At 42.8% G+C, this 27889-nt stretch overlaps 2 protein-coding genes across 5 annotated transcripts; both read right to left on the minus strand.

Moving 5' to 3' along the window:
- Positions 1 to 42: 42 nt before the first annotated feature.
- On the minus strand, positions 43 to 10448 carry tmem74b (transmembrane protein 74B). Of its 4 annotated transcripts, none has more exons than XM_028004141.1 (4): positions 10324 to 10448; positions 8236 to 8441; positions 4614 to 6918; positions 43 to 4324 (listed from the first exon to the last, which is right to left on the minus strand). In XM_028004141.1, exons 2-3 carry the CDS (start codon positions 8404 to 8406, stop codon positions 6340 to 6342), a joined length of 750 nt encoding a protein of 249 aa, XP_027859942.1. In that variant the 5' UTR covers positions 8407 to 8441; positions 10324 to 10448; the 3' UTR covers positions 43 to 4324; positions 4614 to 6339. The 4 variants fall into 4 exon arrangements, with proteins under 4 accessions (XP_027859942.1, XP_027859941.1, XP_027859940.1 ...); XM_028004140.1 differs by lacking the exon at positions 10324 to 10448 and adding an exon at positions 10131 to 10210; XM_028004139.1 differs by lacking the exon at positions 10324 to 10448 and adding an exon at positions 10112 to 10201.
- A 2377-nt stretch (positions 10449 to 12825) lies between these two features.
- Positions 12826 to 27859, minus strand: rbl1 (retinoblastoma-like 1 (p107)). Its single transcript, XM_028004109.1, has 22 exons — positions 27567 to 27859; positions 26555 to 26688; positions 24553 to 24756; positions 24384 to 24448; positions 23356 to 23484; positions 22525 to 22688; positions 22319 to 22383; positions 22038 to 22209; positions 21684 to 21850; positions 21216 to 21328; positions 21036 to 21139; positions 20828 to 20965; positions 19280 to 19444; positions 18384 to 18519; positions 18103 to 18315; positions 17708 to 17892; positions 17462 to 17638; positions 15995 to 16066; positions 15811 to 15898; positions 15346 to 15494; positions 15108 to 15272; positions 12826 to 14170 (listed from the first exon to the last, which is right to left on the minus strand). Exons 1-22 carry the CDS (start codon positions 27726 to 27728, stop codon positions 13976 to 13978), a joined length of 3162 nt encoding a protein of 1053 aa, XP_027859910.1. The 5' UTR covers positions 27729 to 27859; the 3' UTR covers positions 12826 to 13975.
- Positions 27860 to 27889: the final 30 nt, after the last annotated feature.

Below are 27889 nucleotides of genomic sequence, written 5' to 3' on the forward strand. Positions count from 1 at the left end.
CTCAGACTCCTTTAGGGTTTAGAAATGCTTATGAATTTTTTAAATCTGCGCAGATTCATATCGATCCTTGACCCTTGACCCTGATCTGACCCTGACCCTTGACCTTTCTGCTTGTTATGATAAACGTACATATCTATAATTTCTTTCTTCTGAGCTTCTTGCTGATAAATGAGTGAATTAAAGCGACGTCTCAGAGAGTAAACTCCCGGTTTGGATTATTTTAACTTACAGAAAAGTTTGGGAATAATTTCCATTTCTTTAGAAAAGCAGATCTTTGCTGCTTGTTGTTTTTAGTTGTTGATTTTGAAACATGGCTGATTAATAATTTCTGCCAGACATTCTAATAAAAACCGCAAAGTTGTTACTGTTTTAGTTCTGCTGCTTTGTATCAAACTCCAACATTTTCATGGGAAACATTTTAATTCAGTGGAGAAAATAAACCTGGCCGGTTCCCTAGGCAGCCCGCAGCATCATGGATCCTCCACCATACTTGACAGTGGAGCTAGAAGTTTTTAAAAATCAGCATTAATGAATTTTTTACCTAAAACAAGCTGCTGTATGAAACGTTTCCTGTAAGTTAATTAGATATTTGCTCTATAAACTAGTCAAAAATGTTTAGATTTTGTTTTTGCAGTGAGACTTTCAGACTGAAATCAACCTGCAGACTACCAACATGGCTGCCGTTTACCTTCAGAGCTGCAGGAAAACTTCGACATCGTCGTTTAACATAAAAAACTGTTTATTTAAACGTCACTGCGCCAGTTTCACATTTAAGATAATCCTCTGCGGTTTCTACCTCCCTGACGATTCAGTCAGCGCCACAGAAACGGTGACATCATCATGACATCATCATCTGAAAACTGATGAGGAGCAGAGTCAAAGAAACTTCAAACATTTTAAATTTATTAAGTATATTTTAAAAAAAGTTGAGATGTTTAATCTATTTTTTCATTAAATTCAGATGCGTCTCTAATTTTTGTGTCATGGTTTAAAAGTTGCTGCCGTTTTCATATTTTTGTGTAATCTGATTATTTTGGTTTGGACCGCAGCATTGTCTGGTTTAACTTCCTCTTCCTGTTTGGTTCCTCAACTTCCTGAATATCTGAATATCTGGACTGACCTGGATTTTGATGTAGGACGTCTGGGCGGTTGCCCAGGGCAGCATCAGAACATGGGAAAACGGCTGTGCACTAAAACCTGGTAAAGACATAAAGTTGGGGCGCTGTGGTGGCGCAGGGGCAAAGCCCGACCCGCTTATGGAGGCCCTATGTCCTCGTGGTGGTGGTCGCAGGTTCGATTCCCGGCCTGGCAACATTAGCCACATGTCTCTCATTACCCTCTTTCCTGTTGAACTACTTTAAAATAAAGGCCACTAGAGTCACAAAACCTTATAAAAGAGATCAAGTTATCTGAGTGCTAAACGAGTTTTATACTTCAAACCTTCGACTGTATCAACGCTTTCATTCATTCATGGATTTTCTGTGGAAGGAAAATCCAAATTAATCACATAAAATCTGGATCATTGTAGATTTTTCCATAGAGCACATCTAAAATATAGAAAATATAGTTGCCGCCCCCTGCTGGGTGGCTTTGGGGGGCAGAAGCTGCCCCGGGCTCCGTTGACCACGGGACCGCCCCTGAAGCAGTGCTTTGCTTTGTTTCTTGGATCTGATTAAAACTAAAGTTTCCCCTGTTGTTTTTATGATTTCTCTTCTGAGCTGTTTTCCATTTTGATCGACACTGAAAATGAAATAAAGTTCAGAGAGGAACCGTCTGGATAATGAAACAGAAAAACAAACTTTATTTTCACTTGAACAGAATCAGACGTAGAAATCATGTTACAGACAGGATATACTATTTACAGGAAGGAAGCTTCACTCAGTAACACTTAAAAAATAAATTCAACTCAACCTTTCTGTGCTTTCCGTACAGCAAACAAATCAGACGTCTGGTTGTGACCACAAAATAAAAATAAAATCACAAAAATCCTTCAGAGGTTTGGAAATGTGGCATCAGAATCAGAAAAAGGAAAAAATCAAATCATGCATTTATAAAAAGACTTTAAATAGTGGCTAATGTGCTAATTAAAAAACTTTTCTTCTTATGATAATTTTGTGGTTAATTTAGATCATTAACCAATAAACTTTTTACCAGATTTTATATCTTTCAGTTCTAATTTAATAAAGTGTTTTTGTTTCCTCCTTTAATTAAAAGTTAAATTAAAAACCAGAAGTTTCTGTTAATATGTTTTATTGTATAGAGTATTTTGTTTATGGTAGTTAATAAATTAAATCAGATATATTTCATATAAATGAGTTGTGCTAAATGTTTTATCCACTGTAATATATTAATAGTTCAATATCTAGGTTTTATGTTAACATTATTTTAATTCTTTTTGTACAATTCAGACTTTTAAATCTGCTTTTGTAAAGTCAGATTATGGTGTAAACTGAGTGATGTATGTTTAAATTTTAATAAATATATTTATGGTTGGTCGGGTGTTAAAAAATCTTAACTCAAAGCCTCTAATGCTTTTGTTTTTATGCTTTTATTTTGAAGGCAGCTGCTTGAATTTGATCAGAATTTTTATCCATTTAACTGAATCTGAATAAATTAAAACCGGAATGTGATATTATTTCAGTGATGTAATTCAAAAACTGAAACATCTCGATTTTTAACAGCATTTTTATGATTCTGACTTAAATATTCAACATTCAGATTCTCAGAATATGCCATTAGTTTGATAAGGTGATGATTAAAAAAATATTTTTATTGCAGAAAAATGATGTCAGGCCATGTTTTTCTTTCCATAAGCAGAGGAAATCCTCAACAGCTTGTTTAAGCCTAAACAAGCCGTCTGTCGAAATGTTACTGGAAAGTTAAGTGGAAGGAAAAATGAAATCCACAGGGATGATAATACATTATCGCATGCCTCTTATGTCCCTGTATAAAAAGGGACTTTTAAAGAAATCAGTCTTTAGTTGATATTTTTTGTTTCATTAACTGTAAGCCATAACCTTGAAATTTTACAGTAATAAATGTTTGAAACATCTGACTGCAGGTATGAAATAAATCTGACAATAACTGAACTTCACATAACCTTGGACACCCTTTATTTAGACGCACCGGTGTAACAGGGGTTAAAGTACAATGGGTTCTGAGTGCAGAGTGAAAAGCTCCATGTCACATCTCTGCACAAAGCGGTGCAGTTTACCGTAAAGCAACGCAGTTTACCGTAAAGCGGCCATGTTTACAGTAAAGCGGCCATGTTTACCGTAAAGGAGAACAGTACGGTAAACATGGCGCCTGCCGCGCGCTGCCCCCGCCGCGGACTGCGCCCATCACGCCATGCTCCAGACTCCACTTCATAGTTTGTTTGTCTGAGGAAAACAAAGCAGAGCTGCAGAAAAACCACTTCTCCACTGTCTGTCCAAACCAACAAATTATCATTTAACGGCTCATTTTAGGCTCAATATTTTCATATAGAAATGTGCTGCTGTGCACTGTAAAAACACAAAATCTAACTTAAGGTGATTACTTAATCACCTTAAGTAATTTTGTGTTTTTTAAAAGGTAAAGGTAATTTTATTTATGAAGCACATTTTCAGCAACAACGCAATACAAAGTGCTTTAAGAAAATTTTATTTAATATTTTAACTGAAATACTTTGTCTTTTAAAATGGTAAATGGACTGAACTTATATAGCGCTTTTCGAGTCATTTTGACCAGTCAAAGCTCTTTACATTAGAGTCACATTCACCCAGTCGCACTCACAAACACCGATCTGTGTATCGGTAGGCAATTTGGGGTTAAGTGCCTTGCCCAGAGGCACATCGACATGTGGCAGGAGGAAGCTGGAATCAAACCTACAACCTTGCGATCGCAAGACGACTACTCTACCAAAGAGCCACAGTCGCCCACTTTTAACATCAGCATCAATTATCAGACTTTGAAACGATTGGACAAACTGAGTTTAATTTAAAGAATTAAATTAATAAGTTGAATTATCAGAGTCTTTTTTCATAAAAATAACTTTTTGTTTTTATTCTGCTAATATTACGGCGGTAATATCAACGCTCCGCACAGGAACAGACGACTGAAATAAAATCCAATTTTTGAAATTAACTTTTGTCATTTCTAATTTCTTATTTAGAAAAGAAAATCAGAGATTATAATCTTAATCCATCAGTTCATCAATCAGATTATTGATCCAGATATTGGCTGTGAAGGTTAAACTTGATTATGAATTAAAACTGTGAAGATTACAGCAAACAGTGTGTGTGTGTGTGTGTGTGTGTGTGTGTGTAGGCGTGTGTGTGTGTCTCTGTGTAGCCACACACACACACACACACGCATGTTTGCTACGCTATCTTTGAGGGGACTTTCCGTTGACTTCCATTCGTTTCTACAGCCTAAACCTTACCCTTACCTTTACCCTAACCATTACATACCTAACCCTAACCAAAACTCACCTTAGTGCTAAATCTGACCCCTGGCCCAAAAACAACGTTTCCCTTTGTGGGGACCAGGCTTCGGGCCCCACAAAGAGCAGTGGGTCCCCATAAGGTAGTATATGTCAGGAAAACGGTCCCCACAAGGTATTAGAAACAAACGCACTACCCTTGGCTAACTGGTTCAACACACACTGGGTTACATTAGCGTAATATTTGTTCACACAGCAGTGTGTTCTGCTTAAGGCATATTGCAGCGTTTTGACATTAATACCATCAGTTCATATTTAATACAGCAGAAAACCAAACATTATTAAAGGTTAAAGCAGCTTCTGTCCAAACGACGACACTCTGGCTCTTTATTTTGTTTTTCTTAAAACTTTAACATTTTCATAAAAATCAAACTGCATTCAAGCTCAGATTCTATCTGGAACTCTTTTAATGTTTGTTTTATTTTTCATTTCTTTTTGGTTTAATAAACAACGTTCACATGAAAACTGAAAATTATTTTAAAATTTTAATGTAAATATGATAAAATATCAGTAAAAAAGGCTAGAAGATCCAGGTTTAGTTTGAATGATGATTAAATTTGAGCATCTTCAATTAAAAACTACAAACATTTTAAAACATCAACAGTTTATGTTGATGTTTTTTTTTTCTTTTCCATATTTTGTGTTTATAGCCTCAGCTGCGTCTGTCAAGTTATATTAGGAAGCTAACGTTTTCCGGTTAGCATCCAGGTTATATTGTGAAGCTAACGCTTAGCGTCCAGGTTATATTGTGAAGCTAACTCTTAGCGTCCAGGTTATATTGTGAAGCTAACTCTTAGCATCCAGGTTATATTGTGAAGCTAACTTTTAGTGGTTAGTATCCAGGTTATATTGTGAAGCTAATGTTTAGCGGTTAGTATCTAGGTTATATTGTGAAGCTAACACTTAGCGGTTAGCATCCAGAGGAAACTTTCTCACAGTGAGAAACAGAAACGAATATAAAAGTCTTTGCTTATGCCTCAGGCTGGCTGTGAAAAATCTGACATTTCCAAGAGACCTGAAGCTAATTTCCATATTTTTATTCAGTTATAGTTTATAACTGAACATTTCATGGTTTATTGGGTTCATGTCGGGTTTGTGGTTTTAATTTCTACCTGGTTTTTATTTTATGGCTGAAGCTTAAATAAATAAATGTTGCCTCTGTTTAAGAACAAGCAACAAATCTCTCTGTCTTATTTTATTTTATTAATTATAATAATTAAATGTATATTCTGTCTATAATTAAAATGTGACTGAAGTGTATCTGGTCTGAAACTAAAATATTATTCCTGATTTCTGTTTCTAAATAATGTGCTTTTTATAGCTTTAATAGGATTAAAACAGCAGGAATTATTACACTGCAAAAACACAAAATCTTACCAAGTATTTTAGTTCAGTTTCTAGTGCAAATATCTTAAAATACTGGAAATAAGACAAAACCAACTTACAAGTAAATCTTCAGCAAGAAGTTTGTTTTAAGTCAATGATTCCTTAATATTGATTAAAAAGTTACATAAGTAAAGAAATTAGCTGGAGGAGAAAAAATGTATTTAAAATTAATGTTCCAAGATTAATTCCTGAAAACAAACTGCTACATGGAGCTAAAAAGTACGATAGTTTTGTCTTATTGCAAGTAAATTAGAGTATTTGGACTAAAAACTAAAATACTGGTTGAGTATTTTAGTTTGCGGTGAATTGTTTCAGTGATTCTGATCTTTAATAACCTCCAGATGAGTTCTGTCCACCGGGCCTTACCGCTCCACTTCCTGTCTGCCAACGTCACAAAGCCGTCTGATTGCTTGGCTTCTGTCGGCTGGGATCCAACTGGACCAAACCGAATCCAACCGGATCAATTCTGACTAAACTCCACATGCAGCTGAAGCAGCAGCTGGCGTTCTGCTCGGTTCTGGTTCTGAGTTCTGGTCCTGGCTGGACCCTGGTTGTGTGTTTTCCACCAGAACCCGCTCCACCCCGTCTCCATCCGCCTCTCCTGTCGCCAGCTGCTTCATCCTCAGGTTGATGGAGCCGTAGGTCCTTTTGGGCCGAACGAAGGCGGCGCGGCGGCGGTACATCTCGCCCCGGCAGATGGAGACCATGAGCAGGACGGACAGGAACATCCCTCCCAGCGTCAGCAGGCCCAGCCCGGCGATGATGCACCTGTCCAGGTGCGAGCCCAGCCGGGCGTAGTGCAGTTCCAGCTTCTCCATCTGCCGGGCCGACACCGAGTCCGGATCCACGCCGGCGTCCCGGGGGACGGTGTAAGCCACCGCCACCAGCACGATGCCGCTCACCAGCAGAACCAGCGCCACCACGAAGCCCAGGTCCGCAGAGCGGCCATCAGCCGGGCCCGGCGCCGCCAGGCCCACACCTTCATCACCTCCTCCTCCTCTGGCGGCGCCGCCGTCCTCATCGTCACACGACTCTGGAGAAACCTGCAGCTGCAGGAGAAGAAAAGTGTTAAAAATACATAAATAATATTTTAACAAGGATCAAAGATGGAGACAAACAAGAAGAAAAGGAGAAAAAAAAATCTGAGAAATGTTTGTCCACACTGCAAAACACTAAATCTGTATTTCTGTTCCGTTTCTGGAGCAAAAACTTGTTTACACTTAAAACGAGAAAACTAACTTATACGTAACTTTTTAGAAAAACACAGGAATTTATTTTTAATCAATAATTCTTTAATATTGATTTAATAACATTCTAGTTCTCTTTTATCTTAATAAAAAGTTATTAATAAATTAGTTCCTCCACTGGTAATGTTGAACTGAAGGGGAGATTGTTTACTGGTTACAACAATACAAAAAATCTTTAGTAATTTGAGTTTGTTTCTGTGTTTCTATTGTCTGGAAACCTATAAATAGGATTTTAGGCCCCCTTCCCCCTGCCCCAGCCTCCAGGTTCTGCGTTACGGCCCTGTGTTTGCTGTCGCAGCGCAGCGCTCCACAACTCAGCTGGCTGCACAGATTTGTGACACTTATCTTCATATTAATAATTATAATGCTGTTTAGGTGCACAACTTTACGGACTCGTTCATTTGTGGCCGTTTTCACGTTTATTGCGCTGTTCATATTAGTCTCCATGTTTGCAGTTTTCTGGAGCGCAACGCGAAGCTCGACGTCATTCAGAGGTAATATTTTAATTTGACATTAACAAAGACACAGCGGGACGGATCATCCGGGAAATGATGGACAGGGAGAGTCTGACTAAAACTAACTGGATGTCAGACTAATGTCTGCTTATTTGCAAGCCCCAAAAACAGCAACCATCGACTCATTAAATCTGCAAGCGACTTTAGAAAAAAAAAAAAAACAGCCCAAAGCCGCTTATAATAAACGGACTTGGCGCCTGAAACTCAAAATAGTTCCTGTTTTTCCAGCAACAAAATGCGGGTCTCCCTCCTTTGTTTACATTTCTGTCCCTGCGGATACTGTCGCACAGAAACGGCGGTCACTCCCCAAGACTCATAGAGGAAATAAAATTAAATTACATAAGAAAATAGTAAATGCAAAGTGGTTTCGATAAGTAACTGTAGTCTGACTACTGGATGTGAAAAAGCAACAGGTTAGATTACTGGTTACTGAAGAAAGTGGTCCGACGTCAGGAACATAAATAGAAACGCTTTTTCTGCTCAGTGATTTTCTTTCAGTTTGTTCTTCTTAAGTCTGATAACTAATCATTCACTACTGGACAATTATTTCAATAACCGATTGATCACGGTTGATTGTTGCAGCCCTGAAAACAAATCCTGTCACCGTGCTGGTTCTGGGTGGACAGACGCGGGTCGCAGCCGGTCCCGGCTCGTCCGACTCCTCGTCCTGCTGGTAGGAGACGTTCTCGAAGCCTCCGGCGGCGCAGCGCCCCCCGCTGGCCGAGCCGCCGCGGCGCTGCAGCTCCCGGAGCTCCACGGCGTTCAGAGACTCCATCAGTTCTGGCTCATGTCTTCACCAACCCGTCCTCGCTGCGGGACACAAACATTAAAATACCGTTTAAGAATCACAGCCTCCCACTCACCTTCATATTGATGCTTTAAAACGGTTTTTATTTTTCTGATTTTAATCTTAAATGCCATGTTTACATAAACGGTAAGCAAGAAATCATCAATTAACTGAAATAAAAGCTTTAAAACGTCAACCAAATGTGCTTTAAATTACTGAAATACATCAACTTTTCAATAGCATTCACATTTTTATGCATGTGACCATAATCAGATTGATTTATTTATGTTTGCAGTTAACACTGATTAATTTAATCAAATGCAATTAAATTTGACATTTAGAAAGATTTTAAATGTCAAGATGTAAAATCCTGGAGTGATTTAAGGTCCATAGGTCGTTCTGGAGGTCGTTCAGTTTAGAGTTGCAGACGCTGCTTGTAACTGATCAGCGGTGTTCAAAGTGAGTCTCGGGGGCCATCCGTGGCCCCTGGAATAAGTTTTTGTGGCCCCTCATCACAATTCAAAAATAAATCAGGACAAAACTACAAGTTTTAAATCAAAATCTACAAGCAAAAATGACTGATGCAACACAAAGTGATCATCTTCTCCAAGCTTTCTGCTTTCCTGTTGCCATGGTAACCAGGGCCATCTACTCACTGGTTTACACTGTAAAATCCTCGGCGGTGCAGCCAGACCTGCTTTCAGCTGCTGGAGTAAAACCGGGCTGAACACAGGAAGTGAACTTATGAAATATTTTTACAGTTTTATCATCTTAATCAAACTGGATGCTTTTCAAGGAAAACATGCAAAAAAAACATCTGAAGTTTTAAATCTATGATTCCATTTCTACTAAAAAATAGAGTTAATTTAATTAAATAGTTCACATTTAGTTTATTATTGAGAAGGTTGAAAGAAAAATCATATTTTCAATAATTTTAACTTTTAAATTGACATGTTTTGGCCCACCAGTCCTTTGGAGTTGTCAAGTTTGACCCAAGTGAGCAAAAGTTTGCAGTGTTTTCCATGCACTGTAAAACATGTTTCCTCCACCAGTCTACCACTGGTGATGTGAGGCGGCCATGTTGAATCGCCAAGTCTGGGGAAATCTGACCTCTGATTGGTTCCAGTTGATTTTTCCAACTGGAAAGTCAGAATTTCCCATTTCGGTCTACAAACGAAACACATCAACAGCACAGCAATGATAGATTGGCCTAGTCAAAGTCCAGATTTCAGAATCTGTGGCAACTTAGTTGCTGGTTCATAGATTGTCTTCATCCAAAGCAGACATGTTGGAAATCACACCCGGAAGCCGCGAGAGTTGAAGGTGGTTCAACTTCAGGTCCCTTAAAGGGCCAGCAGCAGGAAATGTTCCTCTCGTTTGCTGGGTTTTCTGCGCCTGTAACGGCCGGGGTTCGGTTCGGATCTCTGTCAGAAGCAGTGTGATCATTAAAGGAGAGGTGAGCGGTAATCTGTCCCCTGACACTACCTCCCCTTTAACTGCGGCTGATGCGGGATTTCACGGATAAAGCGAACCTTTAATGTGGAGTCTGTTTTTCCGGTGGCCCACTGACACACATTCAGCAGCGGCAGCCTGCGAGCCCACGAGCAAGGCACCGTCGAGCAAAGTGACCTTGTGATGCAAGCTGCCAGGAATCTGGACCAAAACACTCCTGCTGTGCGTGTGTGTGTGAAACCTGCAGCTGATGGACACACCGACCGACGCGCTGCTCCTCCCCGCAGCAGGCGCCTCGTCCCGGGCTGATGGAGGAAAACGTAAGAGAAGCGATATTTCCGCGGGTTGCTGCGGGAATCCGTGCCGGAATCCACGCGGGGTGGCGGGCTGCCTGCTGGCCGAGCTGCGCGTCAGGAAACGGCTTGAGCCCGGAGCGGGAGGCTGGAGGCTTACCTGGAGCTGGAGCCGAGCCTGGCTCCGGCCGCCGGGAACATCTTCAACATCTTCATCCGGAGATGGAGGCGGCTGGACGGCGAGTGAGGAAGGCGGAGAGAGAGGATGAGGATGGTGGCTGACACTGACCATGCGCAAAAGCAGCCTGTGATTTTCGGGTTGGTGTCAGTGGAGTTGGTGTCTGCTGCCTTTTGACCTACATCACTCCGAACAGCAGCAGCGCCAGAACATCCGCTGTGAGCCGCTGCTGGCGGCCAGGCAGCCGATAAAAGGTCCGATTTTAGGTTTTAAAGGCATCATCGATGCAGCTGGCCGAAAATGTTACGTTATTTATGTCAAATAAACTGAAGAATATTTCAGTTGTTTCACTTTTCCTTTAAAAATAAGAAAAGAAAAAATACTTTTCTATTCCGTCAGGATGCTGTGAAGCTGCAGCTCCCCCTGGTGGTCACTGAGGCAAATAACTGTTTGATTTTAAGCTATTGCGATTATTTTCACAAACAGAAGTTAAAAGAAAATAAAAATGTTTCCAGATGCAGAAGAGGCAAAGAGAAGAACTGAAATAACAGAACGGGTTTGTATCTGCACCGCAGCACAGCTAGCCGCTGCAGGACCTTAGAAGAGGAGGTTTAAGGTGCATTCACACAGTCCATGTTCAATCCACTTTAATCAAACTCTAATTCATCTGGAATTAGAGTTTGATTGGTGAAGTGTGAATCAAACTCGTACTACAGCTCAGGGCATTCTGGGTAAATACAACCAAAGCTAATGTGCTAGCCTAGCGCTAGCAGCAGAAATGGCTCCTGGTCTTCAGCCAAAGACTAAACAGAAATCCTCCAACCGCTAAAATCTGACGCCTCCATCTTGTTTCCATCTGGTGAAGAAGGAAGTTGCTCTCAGTGTCTTCAGAGGTTTTTGTGTCGTTTCCTTCAGTGGTTCTTGGTGCAGCGCCCCCACAGGCCAGGAGGGGAACAGGTTGGTTTGACTCAGAGCAGAGAAGAAGAGAACCACAGCAGCTGAGACCGTTTTACAGTGTTTCCAGTCAGAGGTTTTGTCAGAACCGCTGTAGCACAGACTGCAACAGGAGAGCCTTCAGCATCTACAACAACTCTCAACTACATGAAATACATTTATTTTATGTTTCTGGATTAATAACTGCAGAAATCACAAGCTGCCAGTGTTTCTGGGCGTTAATGCTGATATATGTTTATTAAAGAAATAATATCCATCCAGACTGTGGCTGGATGCATAAAAATATAAAAAATAAAAACAGTAAGCACAACTTAACGTCTGAAAACGTGATTCTGATTCTGTAAATCTATTTCGGTAAAAATAAAAAGAAAACTTTGCAGGTTTGTTGAAAATTAAATGTAAAACAAATGAAACAAAATAAAAAGTTAAACATCAAAGCAAAACGCAAATCATACAAATGATTAAACCACATGCAACATCTGGACTAAACAAAAAACTGACCTGAAGATATGAAAGATAATCTTGGTCACGTCCAATGAATCGCTCTGTAAAAAAACTACACCTGCTTTATCTTTGCATTGAAAACGGTCTCCATGAGCGTTACCATGGCAACGCGTATCCGGCTCAGACATGCTGATCCTAAAGAAGCAGCAAAAAAAGACCCGGTTTCTTCCTCCTTCACTGCAACATGAAACCTTTTTATTTCCAGGTCCAGACAGACAGATTTATTTATCACATTTATTTCATTCTGGAGCCACAAAGTCCCAGAATTCATTGCAAAAAACAACATCAGATGAGAAAGAAGCACCCAGCTTCTCCCAGATGATGCTAAAACCTTTTTAATCTTTGCTAGCGTGAACGCTCACTCTGCACGCCAGGTTAGTGATTAATCCGCCGCTGAAAATAGATCCACGGATTCTGTGTGAGAGACGTCAGCATCAGTCTTATTTTGTGAGAAATCTTGTTTTTAATCATACGACCTTCAGGCCAAATATCTGGATATTAGAGACAAATATTAGCAGCTTTGCTACAATCTGGGAGCGGTGAAGGTTACGTCACCTGAGAATGCAACATGCCAACTCTAAGACGGGACGTGTCAAAGGTCACAGAAGGTGATTTCATCAAGACGCCGTTCATCATTGCATAAAATTAATTCATTTTTGAGAAAAATCCCAGAATATTTAAATGGACTTGTTTTTCAAGATTTTCTTTTCTGTTTTCTTATTTATTTAAAATTCATTCTGTTTCTGAACTGGTGAAGAGATTAATTAATGCGTATTTTAAAGCTATAAAAGTCAATCCTTCCTCTGTTTTCGTCTCAGAGTCAAAGATAAAACTCCTGGGATGTTTTTAATATCTTAAAGTCAGAATTAGGATTCTTCAGATTCTCTGTAAAACATCCCGATGAAGAGACACTAAAACAATTAATGTGCAGAAATTACAAGTTTTATTGTTGTGTTTTTTTTTTTTTACAAAATCCTTGTAGACAAAAAGGGAAAAAATAAAACGAAATAAAAAATTAACGACAATAACTGAAAAGAGAAATTCACTTTATTTTACAAAAGGAAAGAAACTCTCAAACATTATTGTATCTTGATTAAACTCTAGATTTACAAAAAACCAAACATTTAGTTAATTTTTACTGTGACATGAAGTGAAATATAATATGTAATATCTGCCAGGATGATGTGTAGATGCTACACACTGAAAGGCTAAGAAATACCAATAAAAATAAAAAATATTTAAAACTTTATTTTTTTAACCAACATAAATATGAGACTTGAGGACGTCTCACCATAAAAAACATCACAAGAAACTATAAACAATACTTTTTTGCAATACTGTCACTAAAAAAGTAAAACCATATAAATACAAACATTTATGATCGTCTCATCTCGTTTCAACGTTTCCCAAAGAAATTCAAACTAGAAAGCATCTAGATAAAGCAAAAGCATCAGATTCTGCTCAAAGCGAGCCTTGCTCTGACCTCTGACCTCTCTGAGAATTTGGACCGCATTTTGGAAAAAAACTAAATCATTTCCAGAAAATGAAAAGAAAATCTGCTTTGATAAACATCTGTGAAAACGTTCGAACAGGAAACTGGTGAGATCAAACCACGTGATGGAAGAACGAGGAAACGGAGCAAAAGGCCCGAGTGGATTTTTACTGTTCTGGTACCAAAACGATGTGATGAAGTCTCTTAAAGAGACAGCGACCCGTTAACCCAGGTTGGTCTCCATTTGAATAAAATTTAAGTCGAATAAAAAAAAAAAGTCTCAACTTGCAAAAAACAGTAGATATGTGCTGTTCTTCAATTATGTTCATGAGCCGCACAAAATCAGTTTGGGGGCCACAAATGGCCCCTGGACCACACTTTGGACACTCCTGGTTTAAAAACAAATCCAATATTGACTCTAAGGTCAAATAAAATCACAAATATTAAGCAATTTTATGTGATTTTAAATTATTTCTAGCAAATGTGCTGAGTGACGAACATGAGTTGATCAGATTAGCAGTTAAAATAATCCTGCAGCAGAAAATCTGGATTAAAGCGTTTTGTGTTCCGACCGTTTTCTCAAACCGGACAAACTGACGCCAGGTCAGCGTTTAAAACCTTTCTCCATGTGGAGCCGCCGGTACGGGCGGTTCTGTAACGCGTTACCGTGGTTACGGGGCTCCGTCAGTGACTCTGGCGCTCGGACACGACGTCCTGCAGGCGCTTCAGCAGAACGTCGGGACCGCTGCCGTTCTCCGGACACGCCCTCTTATTGGGCGAGTCGCACGCTGATGACATCATCACGTCGCCCTCCATGGTGAAGGCCCTCTTCCTGCTGACGGCGCCCTGGCGGATCATCCGGTTGATGTCCAACAGCTCCTGCAGGCCGGGAACGCGTTCATCAGTCAGCTTCATCAGCAGAGAGAAATCAAAGAACTAATAATAATATTGTAAACTAAACGTCAACAAACGGAGGAACAGAAGAGGTTAAAACCAAAAACATGTCATCATGTGGAAAAATGTAAAAAATTAAAAACCATAGAAATACTTTTTTTAGACATTGAAGTACCGTATTTTCCAGACAATAGAGCGAACCTCACTATAAGCCGCACCCACAAAGTAAAAAAAAACCAAAACAAAACTGAAAACGTACACATATACGCCGCTGGTCTCTCCGTCGTTTTCCACCCTGAATAAATCTGCTACTAAGGACGCAGTCCTGCGTCTCCAACGCCGAACCGTGGATTCATTCACGCCGCGCTTACTGCAGCGGCTCTCCACGTGTCCTGCCAGATCTACAGCCTTCAACTTAAAAGCTGCATCATATGAACTTCTTCGTGCTGCTTCCTTGATGAGTTTGAAAACATTTCTCCGTCATTCCTGCTGCTAGCATGTACTGGTTCTAAATGAAAAGCAGTACTTTCTTCTTTGATTTCCAATTTTGACTTCCAATGATTCACTTCCTGCTACAGAGCCCCCTGGTGGTTGAAGAAAAATCCACAGAAAAGTCGCACCAGGCTGTAAACCGCCTGGTTCAAAACGTGGGAGAAAAGTAACGGCTTATAGTCCGGAGAATACGGTAGTTGTTACACATTTATTTGTGGTTCAGTGAGTTAAGAACCAAACTGGAAACAAAATGCACAAAAATATGCGAAGAGTTTGTCCAAGAAAAGTATTTTTCTTCTTGTTTTGTCAAAAATCTTATTTTTCTGATTCATGTCGTAGAAAACAGCTGATTCTCAGGAGCATCCTCTGCTGAGAACTGTGTGTGTGTGTGTGTGTGTGTGTGTGTGTGAGTGTGTGTGCGTGTGTTTGCCTTGGACGGGCTGCTGTTGATCCTGTAGGTGAAGGAGTTTGGCGTCAGACTCCCTGCTGAGTTCTTGTGAGGTGAAACGTAGAGCGAGTGTCTCTGACTGACGCGCCGCGGCGACAGAGGCTGAGCGCGGACCGACGGGAACGGAGAGAGGGGCGGGGCGTCGGCCTGCAGGACACACAGGTCAGAGGTCAGAGCAGCGCTAACGTTAGCATGCCGGCCAAGCGTTAGCGTGCCGTACCCGGGTGTCGCCGGTGGCGTAGCGCATAGCAAAGCTCTTCATCTTCAGGACGAACACCATGTTGTAAAACTGGATGAGGTCACCACGCTCCTCCTCCTCTGATTGGTCAGGATGTCTGCCTGCTGGCTGCTGATTGGTTTTCTCTGCAGCTGAAGGAAAACATGATGTGATATTGCAATAACAATAATAATAATATTAAACCCATATTTAACCCTGATGGAAGGAAATAAGGACGTTGTCATGTAGCTGAGACTAAAATAAATAACTAGTTTACTCATTTCCTCTTAGTTTCTCTCAACAAACAGAAATATGAAACTGTTTTTACATCTCCTCACTGTTTTTGCTGCCCAGTCCTTCACAAACCCAGCTGGACCAGATATGACCTTTAACCTCCACAGTCTCCTCTGTGAAGCTGCTGGGATCACCTGTGCAGCTAACGCTAACGCAGTTAGCATCTGTTCTTACATTCTCCTCCAGACACGGAGTCCACCTCCATGTTTTCATCGGCTGGCTGCTCTCTGGGAGTGTGACGAAGCAACACACTGCGGTACACCTGAACACACACACACACACGCACACACACACACACACACAGAGTCAGCGCAGGCTGTGCAGCAGCTGCGGATGCTGAGCGATGAGAGTTGCTCACGTGGCTGCTGGCCTGCGGCTGGCTGCGGTAACACTTCATGATGTCCTGGAAGGTGATCGTCTCTTTGGTGATCTGCAGGGAGAAACAAATGGCCGCCGCCTTAAAGGAGCCGCGCTTCAGCAACAGAGCCATCCAGTAACGTATGTTTCTGTCAACCTGTCTTGTTCTACCGGCTACATCTCATCCTGTAAATGTACTGAACAGCTGGGGTGTCCAAACTGAGGCCTGGGGGCCGTTTCTGGCCCTCTGAAGGACGTCAGAGTTCACCCTGTGAACTCAAATCTGGCTTGTTGAGGCAGATGGACACTTTGTGGTCTTTTAGGGTGTAACCTGATATTAGATGCAATGAACTAATTCATTACCTGATGTATTCATTTTCATTTTTACAGAAAATTTGCAACAAACAAACAATAATGAATTAGCGAGAAAAAAATGTGGGAATCTGTTGATTTTGCATGAATTTTAATTTAATATCCTACCAAATATTTTAGTTCCTTGTGACTGCAGCATCACATGCATTTATACTGCAAATAGTTTATAAAATCTAACAATCTAACTTATATTTTACTTTTTAAGCTTGATCAGTTTCTATGAATCCTTCAGTTTTGTTTCCCAGGGGAGAAAATAAGACGCGACACAGAACTCACTTTCTTTTAGTAAAGTTATAATCTCAAAACTTTACTGTTGGATTTTATATGTTTTATTTTCTGCTGCAGTGGAAGATAAATTGAGCTATTTTAGATTTTCAGATTCTTTCTCTAAATGTGTGTAAAATTTAAGAGATTTTGAATAAACTAATATTTTCCAGCATGATACAGAGTTAGGTGAGAACAGCACAAGGCATTGTGGGATGCCCCCTCCCAGACCTGGACTCCATTTACACAGGCCGGGTCAAGAAGAGAGCTGGATCCATAGCCATGGATTCCAGCCACCCGGGCCACAGACTGTTTGTGCCGCTGCCATCAGGCAAGCGGTACAGGAATATACGGACTACAACAAATAGACTGAGAAACAGTTTCTTCCCTACAGCCGTCAGAGCCATTACTCCCTGCCGCCCCCCCTCCCACACACATCATGTGGTTGAGTGCTTTTTAGTTAATTTTAGTTGTTTATATTGTTATTATTATTGTGTGTTTGTTTATTTTATTTATTGTATATATTTGACTTTTTGCACGGGAGTTGCAATAGAAATTTCGTTGAATCCTGTTCAATGACAATAAATGCTATCTAATCTTAGATGTGATGATGCAGTTTTTCCACAGAGCAGCAAAGAAAATTGGATTTCTCCTTAAACAGCAAGCTGCTCAGCCGTTACTGAAACGAGAAACCAAGCGTGCGGTTGCCTTGGCGATGACGTAATGAGCGTGCGATTGCCTTGTCGATGACGTAACGAGCGTGCGGTTGCCTTGGCGATGACGTAACGAGCGTGCGGTTGCCTTGTCGATGACGTAACGAGCGTGCGGTTACCTTGGCGATGATGTAGACGCAGCAGAGCAGCAGCTGGTCCAGATGTCGGTCCTTCATCAGATCGCTGCACTGAACCACAACGTGCTCAAAACACGTCCAGATTTTCTGGCGCAGATCCGACGACACGTCCAGCTTCAGGCACAGATCTCTGAGCCGCACGCTGGACAGGTGGTACACCTGGAGGAGGCCACAGGTCAGGGAGGTCAGAGGTCAAGGGCGCTCCACCAGCCGTTCTCCGGCTCCTACCTTCCTGAAGAACAGCGCCAGCGACCCGGTTCGCCGCGGCCGCCCGGTCCCCGCCTGGGGGTCGGTGCTGGAGGTCGCTGTGGCAACGGCAACCCGACCCGGGGATGAGGTCAGCAGGAAGTGAGCCGTGACAACGCCGGAGGAGTCGCAGGGTTGGACCGGGACCAGGGCGAACGCTCGCTCACCTGCACACATCAGAACATAGAGCAGGTTCTGGTTCCGTTGGACCTCAGTTACATCACTGGACCGACTCATTTCAGGCTGAGAAGTTACTGCTAAGGTAGGTTAACCAGAGCCAGAACCAGACCCGGAACCAGAACCAGACCCGGAACCAGACCCAGACCCGGAACCAGACCCGGACCCAGAACCAAAACCGGACCCAGAACCGGACCCACCTTGCAGAGGGATGCTGAGCACGGTGCTCTGGCCTCCATTCTTCTGGCTCGTCCCAAATGTCAACCTCTTGACCGGAGACGGCGTCGGGCTGATGGCGATGTTCAGGCCAGCAGGGGGCGCCGGCGGGTCGTCGCCAAAGAGCCGGCGCTTGGCGCTGCCGGCGGCCGGAGAGCTGTACCTGTCGTGGACCGACACCGGAGACGGAGGAACTTCTGGAAGGAGACAAAACCGTCGTGAATCCGTGGAAACCGTGACAAATGTCAGAACGCAGGAAACCGACCTTTCCGCGAACTTCCCAGACCCGACCTGAACTCCCTGATCCGAGGGTGGATGATGGGAGACTGGGCCATCAGCGGCAGATGAGACTGGCCGTTAGAGGAACCGGAACCCGGATCCAGACAAGACGAGAAGTTCACCTGCACAGAAACGGACCCCAGTAGAGTTACTGAAAAATATCCGAGTGATTCCAGGACTCTGGAGGACGTTCGTGTCGCTTCACTCTGATTTTCAGAATAAACGTTTCCTAGGATTCATGACGAGCCAGCGGCTCCAGGCAGAACCTCGTTTGGACCGGTGGAGATGGATTCAGTTTGTCTCCGTTGAAATAAGAATAAAAGTTTCCTGACTGTGAAACAGCTTCACGTTTCTCCTGAACAGAAAACTGGAACATGATAATCAACCCGGCTGGCAGGTTTGTGACATTTCACCAAATAAAATACTCTATAAATAAATAAAAACAAAAAATATCTGGTTCAATTAATCAGATATAATATATTCTTATTAAATGGGTCTTATGTTCTCTCTCACTTAAACCAAGATGCGTAAAGCTGGACTCTTTCTATGACAGATATTTTGCTCTCTGTTAATATTAATTTATTTATTGATTCGTATTTTAAGCAGGGAGATGAGACTTAAAGCTTTGTTCATGTCGATGTTCTAGTTCTGGTCTGGGCTCCTTTTGCATGACGCAGATCAGCCCCACGTTTCATCCAGACATAAATTACAGGAAACTTTGGAGAATTTAACTCTAAACCAGTTTATTTTCTGAAATGAGGGATCAAAATGTTGAATTTTTACTGAGTTAAAAATGATTTCATATTATTTGTTTATGAAGACGCTTCAGCTGCTGATGGTTGTTCAGTTGGTTCTGAGCAGGAAGGACAGCTTGCTGCTCACCTCCTCCACCGTGGGGACTTTCCCGCCGGCGGCCTCCAGGGCACTCCACAGGGCGGAGTCCGAGGCCCAGGCCCGGCTCTCCAGAACCTGCTCCTCAATGGCGTTCAGATGCTTCACCATGTCGCGGGACAGACGTTCCTCTGAGCGGATGAACACCTCGATCACCTGCATGCGACACAAACAGCTTCAGTCTGCCGCCGCTCAGAGCGCCAGGAGGAAACTCGCCGCCGCTCCGAACAGCCGCAGCCCGATCCAACGTCGCCCGGCGATAAATTCAACCCAGGATGCACAAAAAAACGCTATAGCTAGCTAGGTGGCTAGCATGGCTACATTAGCGGTAGCTTCAGCCGCCTCGAGTCACAGAATGCAGTGAGAGGATCGATGCGAAATATTGATACCAAGTCAGCATCAGATCAATATTCTACCTTCAGATTCTCTCCAGACATTTTATTTCATTTTTTCTGTCATTTCACACATTTAATCAAAACAGTCTGATCATTTTTTCACTCTATTTATGAAAAATTCTTGCAAATTGGTTTTCTCTTTCCGTTTCTGATAATCATGTTTTTATTTTGTAGACAGAAACTTTGTCCAAATTATGACTAATTTAAAGAAAAAAAACTGAAAAACGGTCAGAAGTTTGGTGACATTTCAGACCTAAACAAGAAAAAAGATCTGTGATACTGAACCTGAGGCCAAAATGTCTCACAACCCTAAAGAAGATGGAAACTAACGAGAATACTTTATCAATCAATCAATTAAATTTTATTTGCATAGCACCTGTCAGCAGCAAGGCATTTCAAAGGGCTTTACATCATTATAAACACAGAAACACAATGCAAGATAGAATCAATAATCAAAACAAAGCATTAAGTCAAGTTCCATCAATAAATTTGTAATTGATTACATTTCAAATACAATTTTAAACAGGTGGGTTTTTAGTCTAGATTTAAAAGAAGACAGTGTTTCGGCTGTTTTACAGTTTTCTGGAAGTTTGTTCCAAATTTGTGGTGCATAGATGCTGAAAGCTGCTTCTCCTCGTTTGGTTCTGGTTCTGGGGATGCAGAGCAGGCCAGAACCGGAAGACCTGAGAGGTCTGGAAGGTTGATACAACAACAGCAGATCTTTAATGTATTGTGGTGCTAAGCCGTTCAGTGATTTATAAACTAACAACAGTATTTTAAAGTCTATTCTTTGAGCTACAGGGAGCCACTGGAGGGACTTTAAAACTGGTGTTATGTGCTCTATCTTCCTGGTTTTAGTCAGAACGCGAGCAGCAGCATTCTGGATCAGCTGCAGCTGTTTGATTGATTTGTTGGACAGATATTTAGATTAAATATCCTATCACAACAAAATTTAAGATTAAGGCCAACTTACATAAATTTAATTTAACATTTTCATTTCAGATGCCTGGATTTAAGACTTTTTAAGGATGCACCGACATCGCAGTTAGGAGTTATAAACTCCAGATCCCATCCTTAGAGGCAGGAGGAAACATCAGCACATTAAAGCAGCGCAGCGTCACTTCCTGTCCCGAGGGCTGGTTACCTTGAAGAAGTAGAACGGCGGCAGCTTGAAGACGCTGATAATCCAGGGGAAGGTTCTCTGGGAGCTGTAGGAGAACAGGACCACCTCCAGGCAGCACGCCATCAGGGAACAGTGGAAGATGTCCTGCTCCAGCAAAACCTGGCAGCAAACGCAGGGTCAGATTTAAAGGGACGGTACGCCGCCGCACTCTGCTCCGCTCTCTGCTTACACTCATGTCCCGGCCCTGCAGACGCTTCGTCTCCTGGACCAGAACGTTCTCCAGGACTTTGTGGTAGAGGATCTCAGCCAGCTTCCAGCGGCTCTCAGCGAAGTCTGAAAGAAAACATTCAGCATTAGAGTCTGAAAGAAAACATTCAGCTCCATCTGGAGTCCAGGGCGTTTCTCGTACCGATGTGAGATCCCGGCGTGTCCTCGGAGTCGTTGGTGTAATGTTCCTTGAAGGTTTGTCCCAAAGCTTTGACCCGAGCCAGAATGGAGTCAGTGGGATCTCTGGAGCAGGACCTGCAGAGACAAACAGGAAACATGAAAATCAAAGGTCAACCTCAGTCTGGGTTCGGTTGAAGTGAACTCTGGTTGGTTTGAATGTGAACGCCAAGTGGACTGGACATCGCTCCAAAAGCAGGAAGTGGACTGCGGAGCAGGGCATTCTGGGTAAATACAACCAAAGCTAACATGCTAAGCTAGCGCTAACAGGAGAAATGGCTCGCGACAAATGCAGTTTGGTCCCAGTAGAAGCAGGTCTACCGGGCTGGAGGAGGGTCAGACACCGCCGCAGCAGGGAACGCCGCCGCAGCACGGAACGCCGCCACAGCAGGGAACGCTGCCGCAGCGGGGAACAGCAGGAACTGGAGCCAACCTGAAGATCTGCAGCAGGTTTTCACTGGGAGCCATCCTCAGACCCGCCACCATGCTCTGCAGCCGGGTCACGCTCTGCGTCGCCGCGGAGACGGGTGTGAACAGCAAGTCCTTCTCCTTCAGGTAGACGCGTCCCGTCAGGGGAGTGGACGGGGCGAGGGAGCCGCGCTGCAGGGTGAGAGAGAGAAACGTCTCAACTTCCTGTTTGCTGTGAACTTCATCCTAAAATAATGAGACCAAAACCAGGAATGACTTTGTTTTTAGGACGATTGATTTTTCTGAGGGTGAAAAACATCTGGGCCTGTTTGAGACTCTGCCTGTCTCTCTGTCTCTCTCTCTGCCTGTCTGTCTGTACCTTCTCCACCTGCTGCCCGTCTCTCTGAGCTGCAGCCTGGCTGGCGATTCTCTCCTGAACAAACTTCCTTGGCGTTCCGATTTCCTCGTCAGCGTCGGCTCCCAGGAAGACGCGCTCATCGAAGTCTCCCGCCGTCAGAACGTACTCCTCGTACTCCTTGTTTATGGCTTTACTGAGGACACAAGGAACGCTCAGCACCGGCAGGGAAACGCAGCGCAAAGCGCAGCAGAAAATAATAAAAATAATTATTACAGAACAAAAATGGAGCTTCTGTTTCTTACTTGTTGTCAATAAAGTTCTGAGGATCCAACATTTCAGTGAAAAGCGTCTCGTTTCCTTTCAGGATCTGATGGACACACAGCATGACGCTGGGTTAGGGTTATTACCTGGTTATTAATAAATAATCAGTTAATAAACTTGTTATTAACTGATCATTATTAACTTGTTATTAACCAATTGTTCCTGGTTATTAGTGATCAGCCTCAACCTGTTTGTGGAACAGTTTGTGGATGTACGGCTTGAAGTAGTGCTGCTTGATGCCTTTGGCCTCCACCACCAGGCCGTCATGCAGCTCACACAGCTTCTCCAAGACGCAGGGCGGAGCCTCGAGCTGGGGGGCGGGGCCGTCCAATCGGAACGAGGGAGGCACACCTGCAGACACACAGGTAGGAAAACATTCAGTGATCCAGTCACCGCAAAACCATCCATACATTTTTATGCACCCTTGTCCCCAGCGGAGTCGGGAGGCTGAGGCCTGCAGCTGTGAGCGGCGGGGTCATCCTGACTGGGGCGGGGTCATCCTGACTGGGGCGGGGTCACTTTGACGGGGGCGGGGTCACTTTGACGGGGGCGGGGTCACCCTGGCGGGGGCGGGGTCATCCTGACAGGTCGCCAGTCTGTCACATTGGCGTAAAACTTGATGAATTAAAACTGATTCTGAACTTTAAATGCCTCTGGATCTGTCAGGAAAGTTTCTGCTTATTACCATTTAATATTACAGCTGAACTGATTAATCAATTACTGAAACGACCATCCATAATTTTGTAATCGATTAATCATTACCTGATTTATTAATCATAAACAGCAACACACAATGAAGCAAAAACTACAAAAATGAAAACGTTTTCCATTCAAGATGAAAAGGTTTTTTATCTGAACATTATTTTCATGTAGAAACTGAATGAAGCTGAAGCATCAACAGATTAACAGTTCCACCACGTTTTACCGCTTTGGACAGGAAATGTGCTAAAAGTCTGATGTTGGTCTTTATCGTCTGACGTTTTTCTGTGAAAGCGGAGCTGCTGCCGCGCCCTCTGACCTCTGAAGCCGGGGTTGATCAGCTCCTTCCTGTTGGCACACAGCAGAGCGTTGCCGAACACCAGGTCCAGGCAACAGAGCAGCAGGTGGTACGAGTTCACCAGGTCGTCTCCGATCATCCGGAAGTTTCCTGCAGGGAATCGATTCCTCGCTCAGTTCGGATCGGCACAAAAACATCCAAGAAGAAATCAACTAAACGCAACACAAGAACAAAAACTGATTCAAGTACTTTTTCATCTAAACGTCATTTTATTACTTCATTCTGTGTTTGGAGAGCAACTATTCACTCAGTTCGGGAATCGCTCTGACACAAATCGATTCAGACGACAGCTGCAACTAATAAGGATTTGAGTAATCAATTATTCTGACCATTAATCGACTAATTAGGTAAAATAATTGGCACATTTTACAGATTTTTCATTTAACCACTTAAACCTTTTTATACAATATTAGAAATACATTAAAAATGGTGGCGCAGTTGTTAGAGCTGCTGCCTTGCAGCAAGAAGGTTCTGGGTTCGATTCCCAGCCCAGGTCTTTCTGTTTGCATGTTCTCCCTCTGCATGGCGGGTTCTCTCCGGTACTCCGGGTTCCTCCTACAGTCCAGAAACAGTGGACTGTCCTGGTCAACCAGACTGGTCTGTATAAATTCTCCCTAGGTGTGTGTGTGTGTGTGTGTGCCTGGTTGTTTGTCCTGTCCAGGTGACCCCGCCTGGACAGGCAAGTTGAGGAGTTTTGGGTATTTAAAGTGTTAGTAAAGTTTTGGATTAAAAACTGATTTGAAGATGTTTTTTTTTTTTTTAGCAAATTGACTTTTTTTAGTCTCAATCCTCCAGTTAACGATCAACCAGTAACTAAATTAGTTGGTGATTATTTCAATAACTGATTAATCACGATGAATTGTTTCAGCACTAATTCAGAATATATATCATAACTGAATAAATGATCATATTCCTGCAGACCAGAATGGAGAAAGCAGGAAACACGTTTACAGCGACGCAGCAGAAACTGGCGGATCATTTCCGGATACCTTTAGTGTAGACGAACAACGTCCAGCAGAACTTGAACACGTCAGTGATGTGACAGGGCAGCCGCCTGCAGGGGTAAAGTAACACACACTCCCAGTGAGGCTGCCAGAACAAACACACTCTTTACAGGCACAGGTTTCAACATTAAAACCGACGGCATCGCCTCGGTACCTGTGCTTCCTGCTGCGCGGCTGCCGTGGTGCCTCGCATCCCTGGGGATTCACGAACATGTCCCTGAAGATGGGCTCGAACTTACGGAAGATCACCGTGGAAACCTCAAAGTTGCGCTCCAGCCGGTCCATCCGCAGTCTGAAGTCCTGCGATAGGTTGGACATGTCGGCCCATTTCCGCATCTTGGAGAAGAACTGGATGAGGCTGAACAGGGCAACAGCAGCAATGTCCAGTCAGAAAACGGCAAAACGCGGAGCAGAAAACATTCGGCTTTTTTCTTGGTGTCTGGACATAAATCATAAATCAGTCGCTACCAAACTGCGATGGTTTGGTTTCAACGTTTCTGTCTGATTATCATCTGTGAAAAAAACGTCGGACAGTACCGACGTTTTTTAATATCGTCCGATGAAAAACTAACCAACCTGCTTCTCATATAACCTGACAAACTTACTGCAGATTCTCCACATCAGAGATAGTCGCTAATTGGCCGGCGGCTGCGGCATTCTCAGGAGAGTTTTGATTGGACTAGGACACCATTTGGTTACTTCAAGGCTAATTTCTTATTATTTTTTAATATTTTCAGAGATTTTCTTATGTTTTCCAATGTTTTGTGGTAATTCCTAACAAATTTATGATAATCACCAACAGTTTTATGATCAATTCTGGCAGTTTATGATACTTATCTAAGTACTGACTGTCCAACCGTTGTGGTAGAAAATGTTTGCATATAAAAGCTCGATCCAACATCTGATCGGTTTCACTGCTACAGAGAAATAAACGCCAGGGTTTCCCCCAGAGTAATGTAAGCCTGGCAGCCGCCATGTTTTACTAGCCCCCACCAGGCTAAGCGTTGCTTGTTTATGTTTTTAGGAAAATAATAATAATTTAAAAACTGCTTAATTTTTTTTCTTTGTTTTTTGCCAAATTGCAAGCATCTCTGTTGCTCTGAGCGTTTCACTGGCGGAGCAGATTTATTCCTAAAAGATAAGTTTATAACAGATATGTTTATAGTTTATGCATTTAAAGCCGGCAGCGCGCGGCACTTCAGCCCGTTGCCTCGCGCTGCCGCTGCTTCATGAACTTTACCTCAGCACAGATCGCTCGCTTCCGTTCACTCAATCTGGACACAGGCTGACTGACCTGTATGGATATTTACAGCAACTTCCTGTGAGTAATTATTATGTTATGAAGAACATCAAGGTCGGAGTTTAAGCCCCACCGTGTTAGCTCTGGTTGCGCAGCTCTACGTGAACCGCAGGAATAAACTGTAGTCGCTTTCAGAGGTGCAGACTGAGCGAGCGGTGAGAATGATTTATAATTGTGAACAAAGAATTATATGCAGCGTTTCCATCTCAACTCGCTGCCCAGCGTGTGGCGCTGTTCATGTCTGTGGTCCCGGTTGGTCGGAGCGTTAGCGGTTAATGAACCAGCGCTGACCTCATCATGCAGGTTCAGCCGGTGAGGAGCTTCACGCTGGTTTATATTATTATTTTTAGTATTATTTTTCTGATTGCACGGTGGATCAAACCGTATCAAATGTTTTGTCCACTTAGTCAGCCAGAGTTAATGCGGAGATCAGAGAAACTCGACCAACAAACTTGAGCAGCCAGAATAGTTTCTGTGTCTCTTATTAAAAACTCAACAGACAGAAATGTTAGAGCTGCTAAAGCCACATTAGCAGGATTTAATTAAATCTCAGTTTGTTGCTCATCTCTGCTCAGTGCAGCAGATTTTACACACCAGAAGTTTTTGTGAACACTGCCCTCTGCTGGACAGAGAGTTTGGCCAACAGCTTGAAATTATTAAAAATGTAAAATAAGCAACAACAAAAAAAGAAGAGAAAAAGTTGACAAAGAAAAAACTTGGAGTGAATTTTGTAATTTCAGCAGGATTTTGATAAAAGCGTGGATGTTTTTTATGTAATCTGCAGCTGAACTCATCGCTGCTGGATTTAGTTTTTCTGTAGTTTTAATGGTTTCTAGTGAAGCAGGAAGCGTCCAACCTCAGCTTGGCGCAGCGCAGGATCCTGGTGAGCGAGACGCAGTTCCCCTCCATCAGCCCCTTCCCCACGGTGGGAGTGGAGCCCTTCCTGCAGGCCGCGTACAGGGCACAGGCCAGCCAGTGGACCACCTCTCCCTGGAGACAGAGCAGCAGGAATCATGGTCAGCACAGAAAGTCTACATGTGATTTGATCAGAAAAATGTTGCATTTTTACTTCATTTTAGTCTTGAAAATTGCTTTCAACCTCAGAAAAATAACGTTACACAAGTCACTGTGGTTTAAAAAGTATTGCTACGGTGTGATTATTTATTTCTCCTAATCTCAGGATTGTTGTGGGTCTGGGAAAAACCCAAAGCAGGAACACAAAAAATAATAAATAATAATCCATTGTCCTGCTAAGCTTCTGGCTTAGCAAAAAAAAAAAAAATTAATCAAATATAAGTTCCCCGTTTACTGCTTATATTTAATGTTTTTTTATTGTAATAAGTTAATTTTTAGCTGAAATAGCAAACCCACAAGATAACCAACATATAGATTTGTTGTTGTCTTTATGGATTATATATTATTAAACTTGTAATATGTGGCATTGGGGACATGACACTGACCTGCATGGATTATACAAATATGAATGAGTGCAATCAATATTAGTATAAATGAAGGTGTGGATAAAAACAAAAATATCAGTAATATTGTAAAAGTTGTTTACAATTATCTGATTTTGATATTTCTATTTATTTGCTATAGATTTGCACTTTGTATCTCAGTTTATCAAGTTCAAACTGGTGAAGCTCCACATTCAGTCACACATTGAGTTTAAAGGCGAACCAGGTAAACACATCCGTTTCTCAGCCCTGACCGACCAAACGGAGCGGGTCGCCCAAGCCCTTTAACCCCGGGGTTGTGTCTCTCGGTCGGGGTTTCCCTACAGACCAGGTCGGAGTCCCCGGAGCAGTTAAAGTTAGTTTTTAGCAGCAGGCCGCCTGGTTCAGTAGAAACCGGGCGCTTTGGCTCACCTCCAGGGAGTATGTATTCCATATTGCTGTGAAGTTGTCCATGGCTTCAGCTGCGGTCTGCTCGTCCATGTTCAGTTCTTGACACAAAGTCTCCAAACTCCTCCGGACCGAACTCTCCTCCATCCTCCCCGACTCGGAATCCGACGACTCTTCGCCCCGCATTCACACGCCGACACACGGCCGCGGTTCCCACCGCAAATCTCCCTCCCACTGGCGAAAGTTAAACACCGAAACACGGCGCAGACCCCGAACACCAACAACAACACCCTCCACGAGCGTCGGACTTCCGCCACCATTACCCACAACGCATTGCGTTGGCGCGA

Source organism: Xiphophorus couchianus, chromosome 20 (genome assembly GCF_001444195.1).
Source record: "Xiphophorus couchianus chromosome 20, X_couchianus-1.0, whole genome shotgun sequence".
Lineage (NCBI taxonomy): Eukaryota > Metazoa > Chordata > Actinopteri > Cyprinodontiformes > Poeciliidae > Xiphophorus > Xiphophorus couchianus.

What these genes read in the sequence shown, in the direction of transcription:
- tmem74b (XM_028004141.1), bottom strand. Translation starts at nt 8,406, where the DNA reads ATGGAGTCTCTGAACGCCGTGGAGCTCCGGGAGCTGCAGCGCCGCGGC. An exon ending in GTCCACCCAGAACCAGCACG is followed by an intron (nt 6,919 to 8,235) that starts GTGACAGGATTT and finishes CTTCTCCTGCAG; the next exon opens with CTGCAGGTTTCTCCAGAGTC.
- rbl1 (XM_028004109.1), bottom strand. Translation starts at nt 27,728, where the DNA reads ATGCGGGGCGAAGAGTCGTCGGATTCCGAGTCGGGGAGGATGGAGGAG. An exon ending in CAGAACTTTATTGACAACAA is followed by an intron (nt 22,210 to 22,318) that starts GTAAGAAACAGA and finishes TTGTGTCCTCAG; the next exon opens with TAAAGCCATAAACAAGGAGT. An exon ending in ACGGGCAGCAGGTGGAGAAG is followed by an intron (nt 21,851 to 22,037) that starts GTACAGACAGAC and finishes CTCACCCTGCAG; the next exon opens with CGCGGCTCCCTCGCCCCGTC.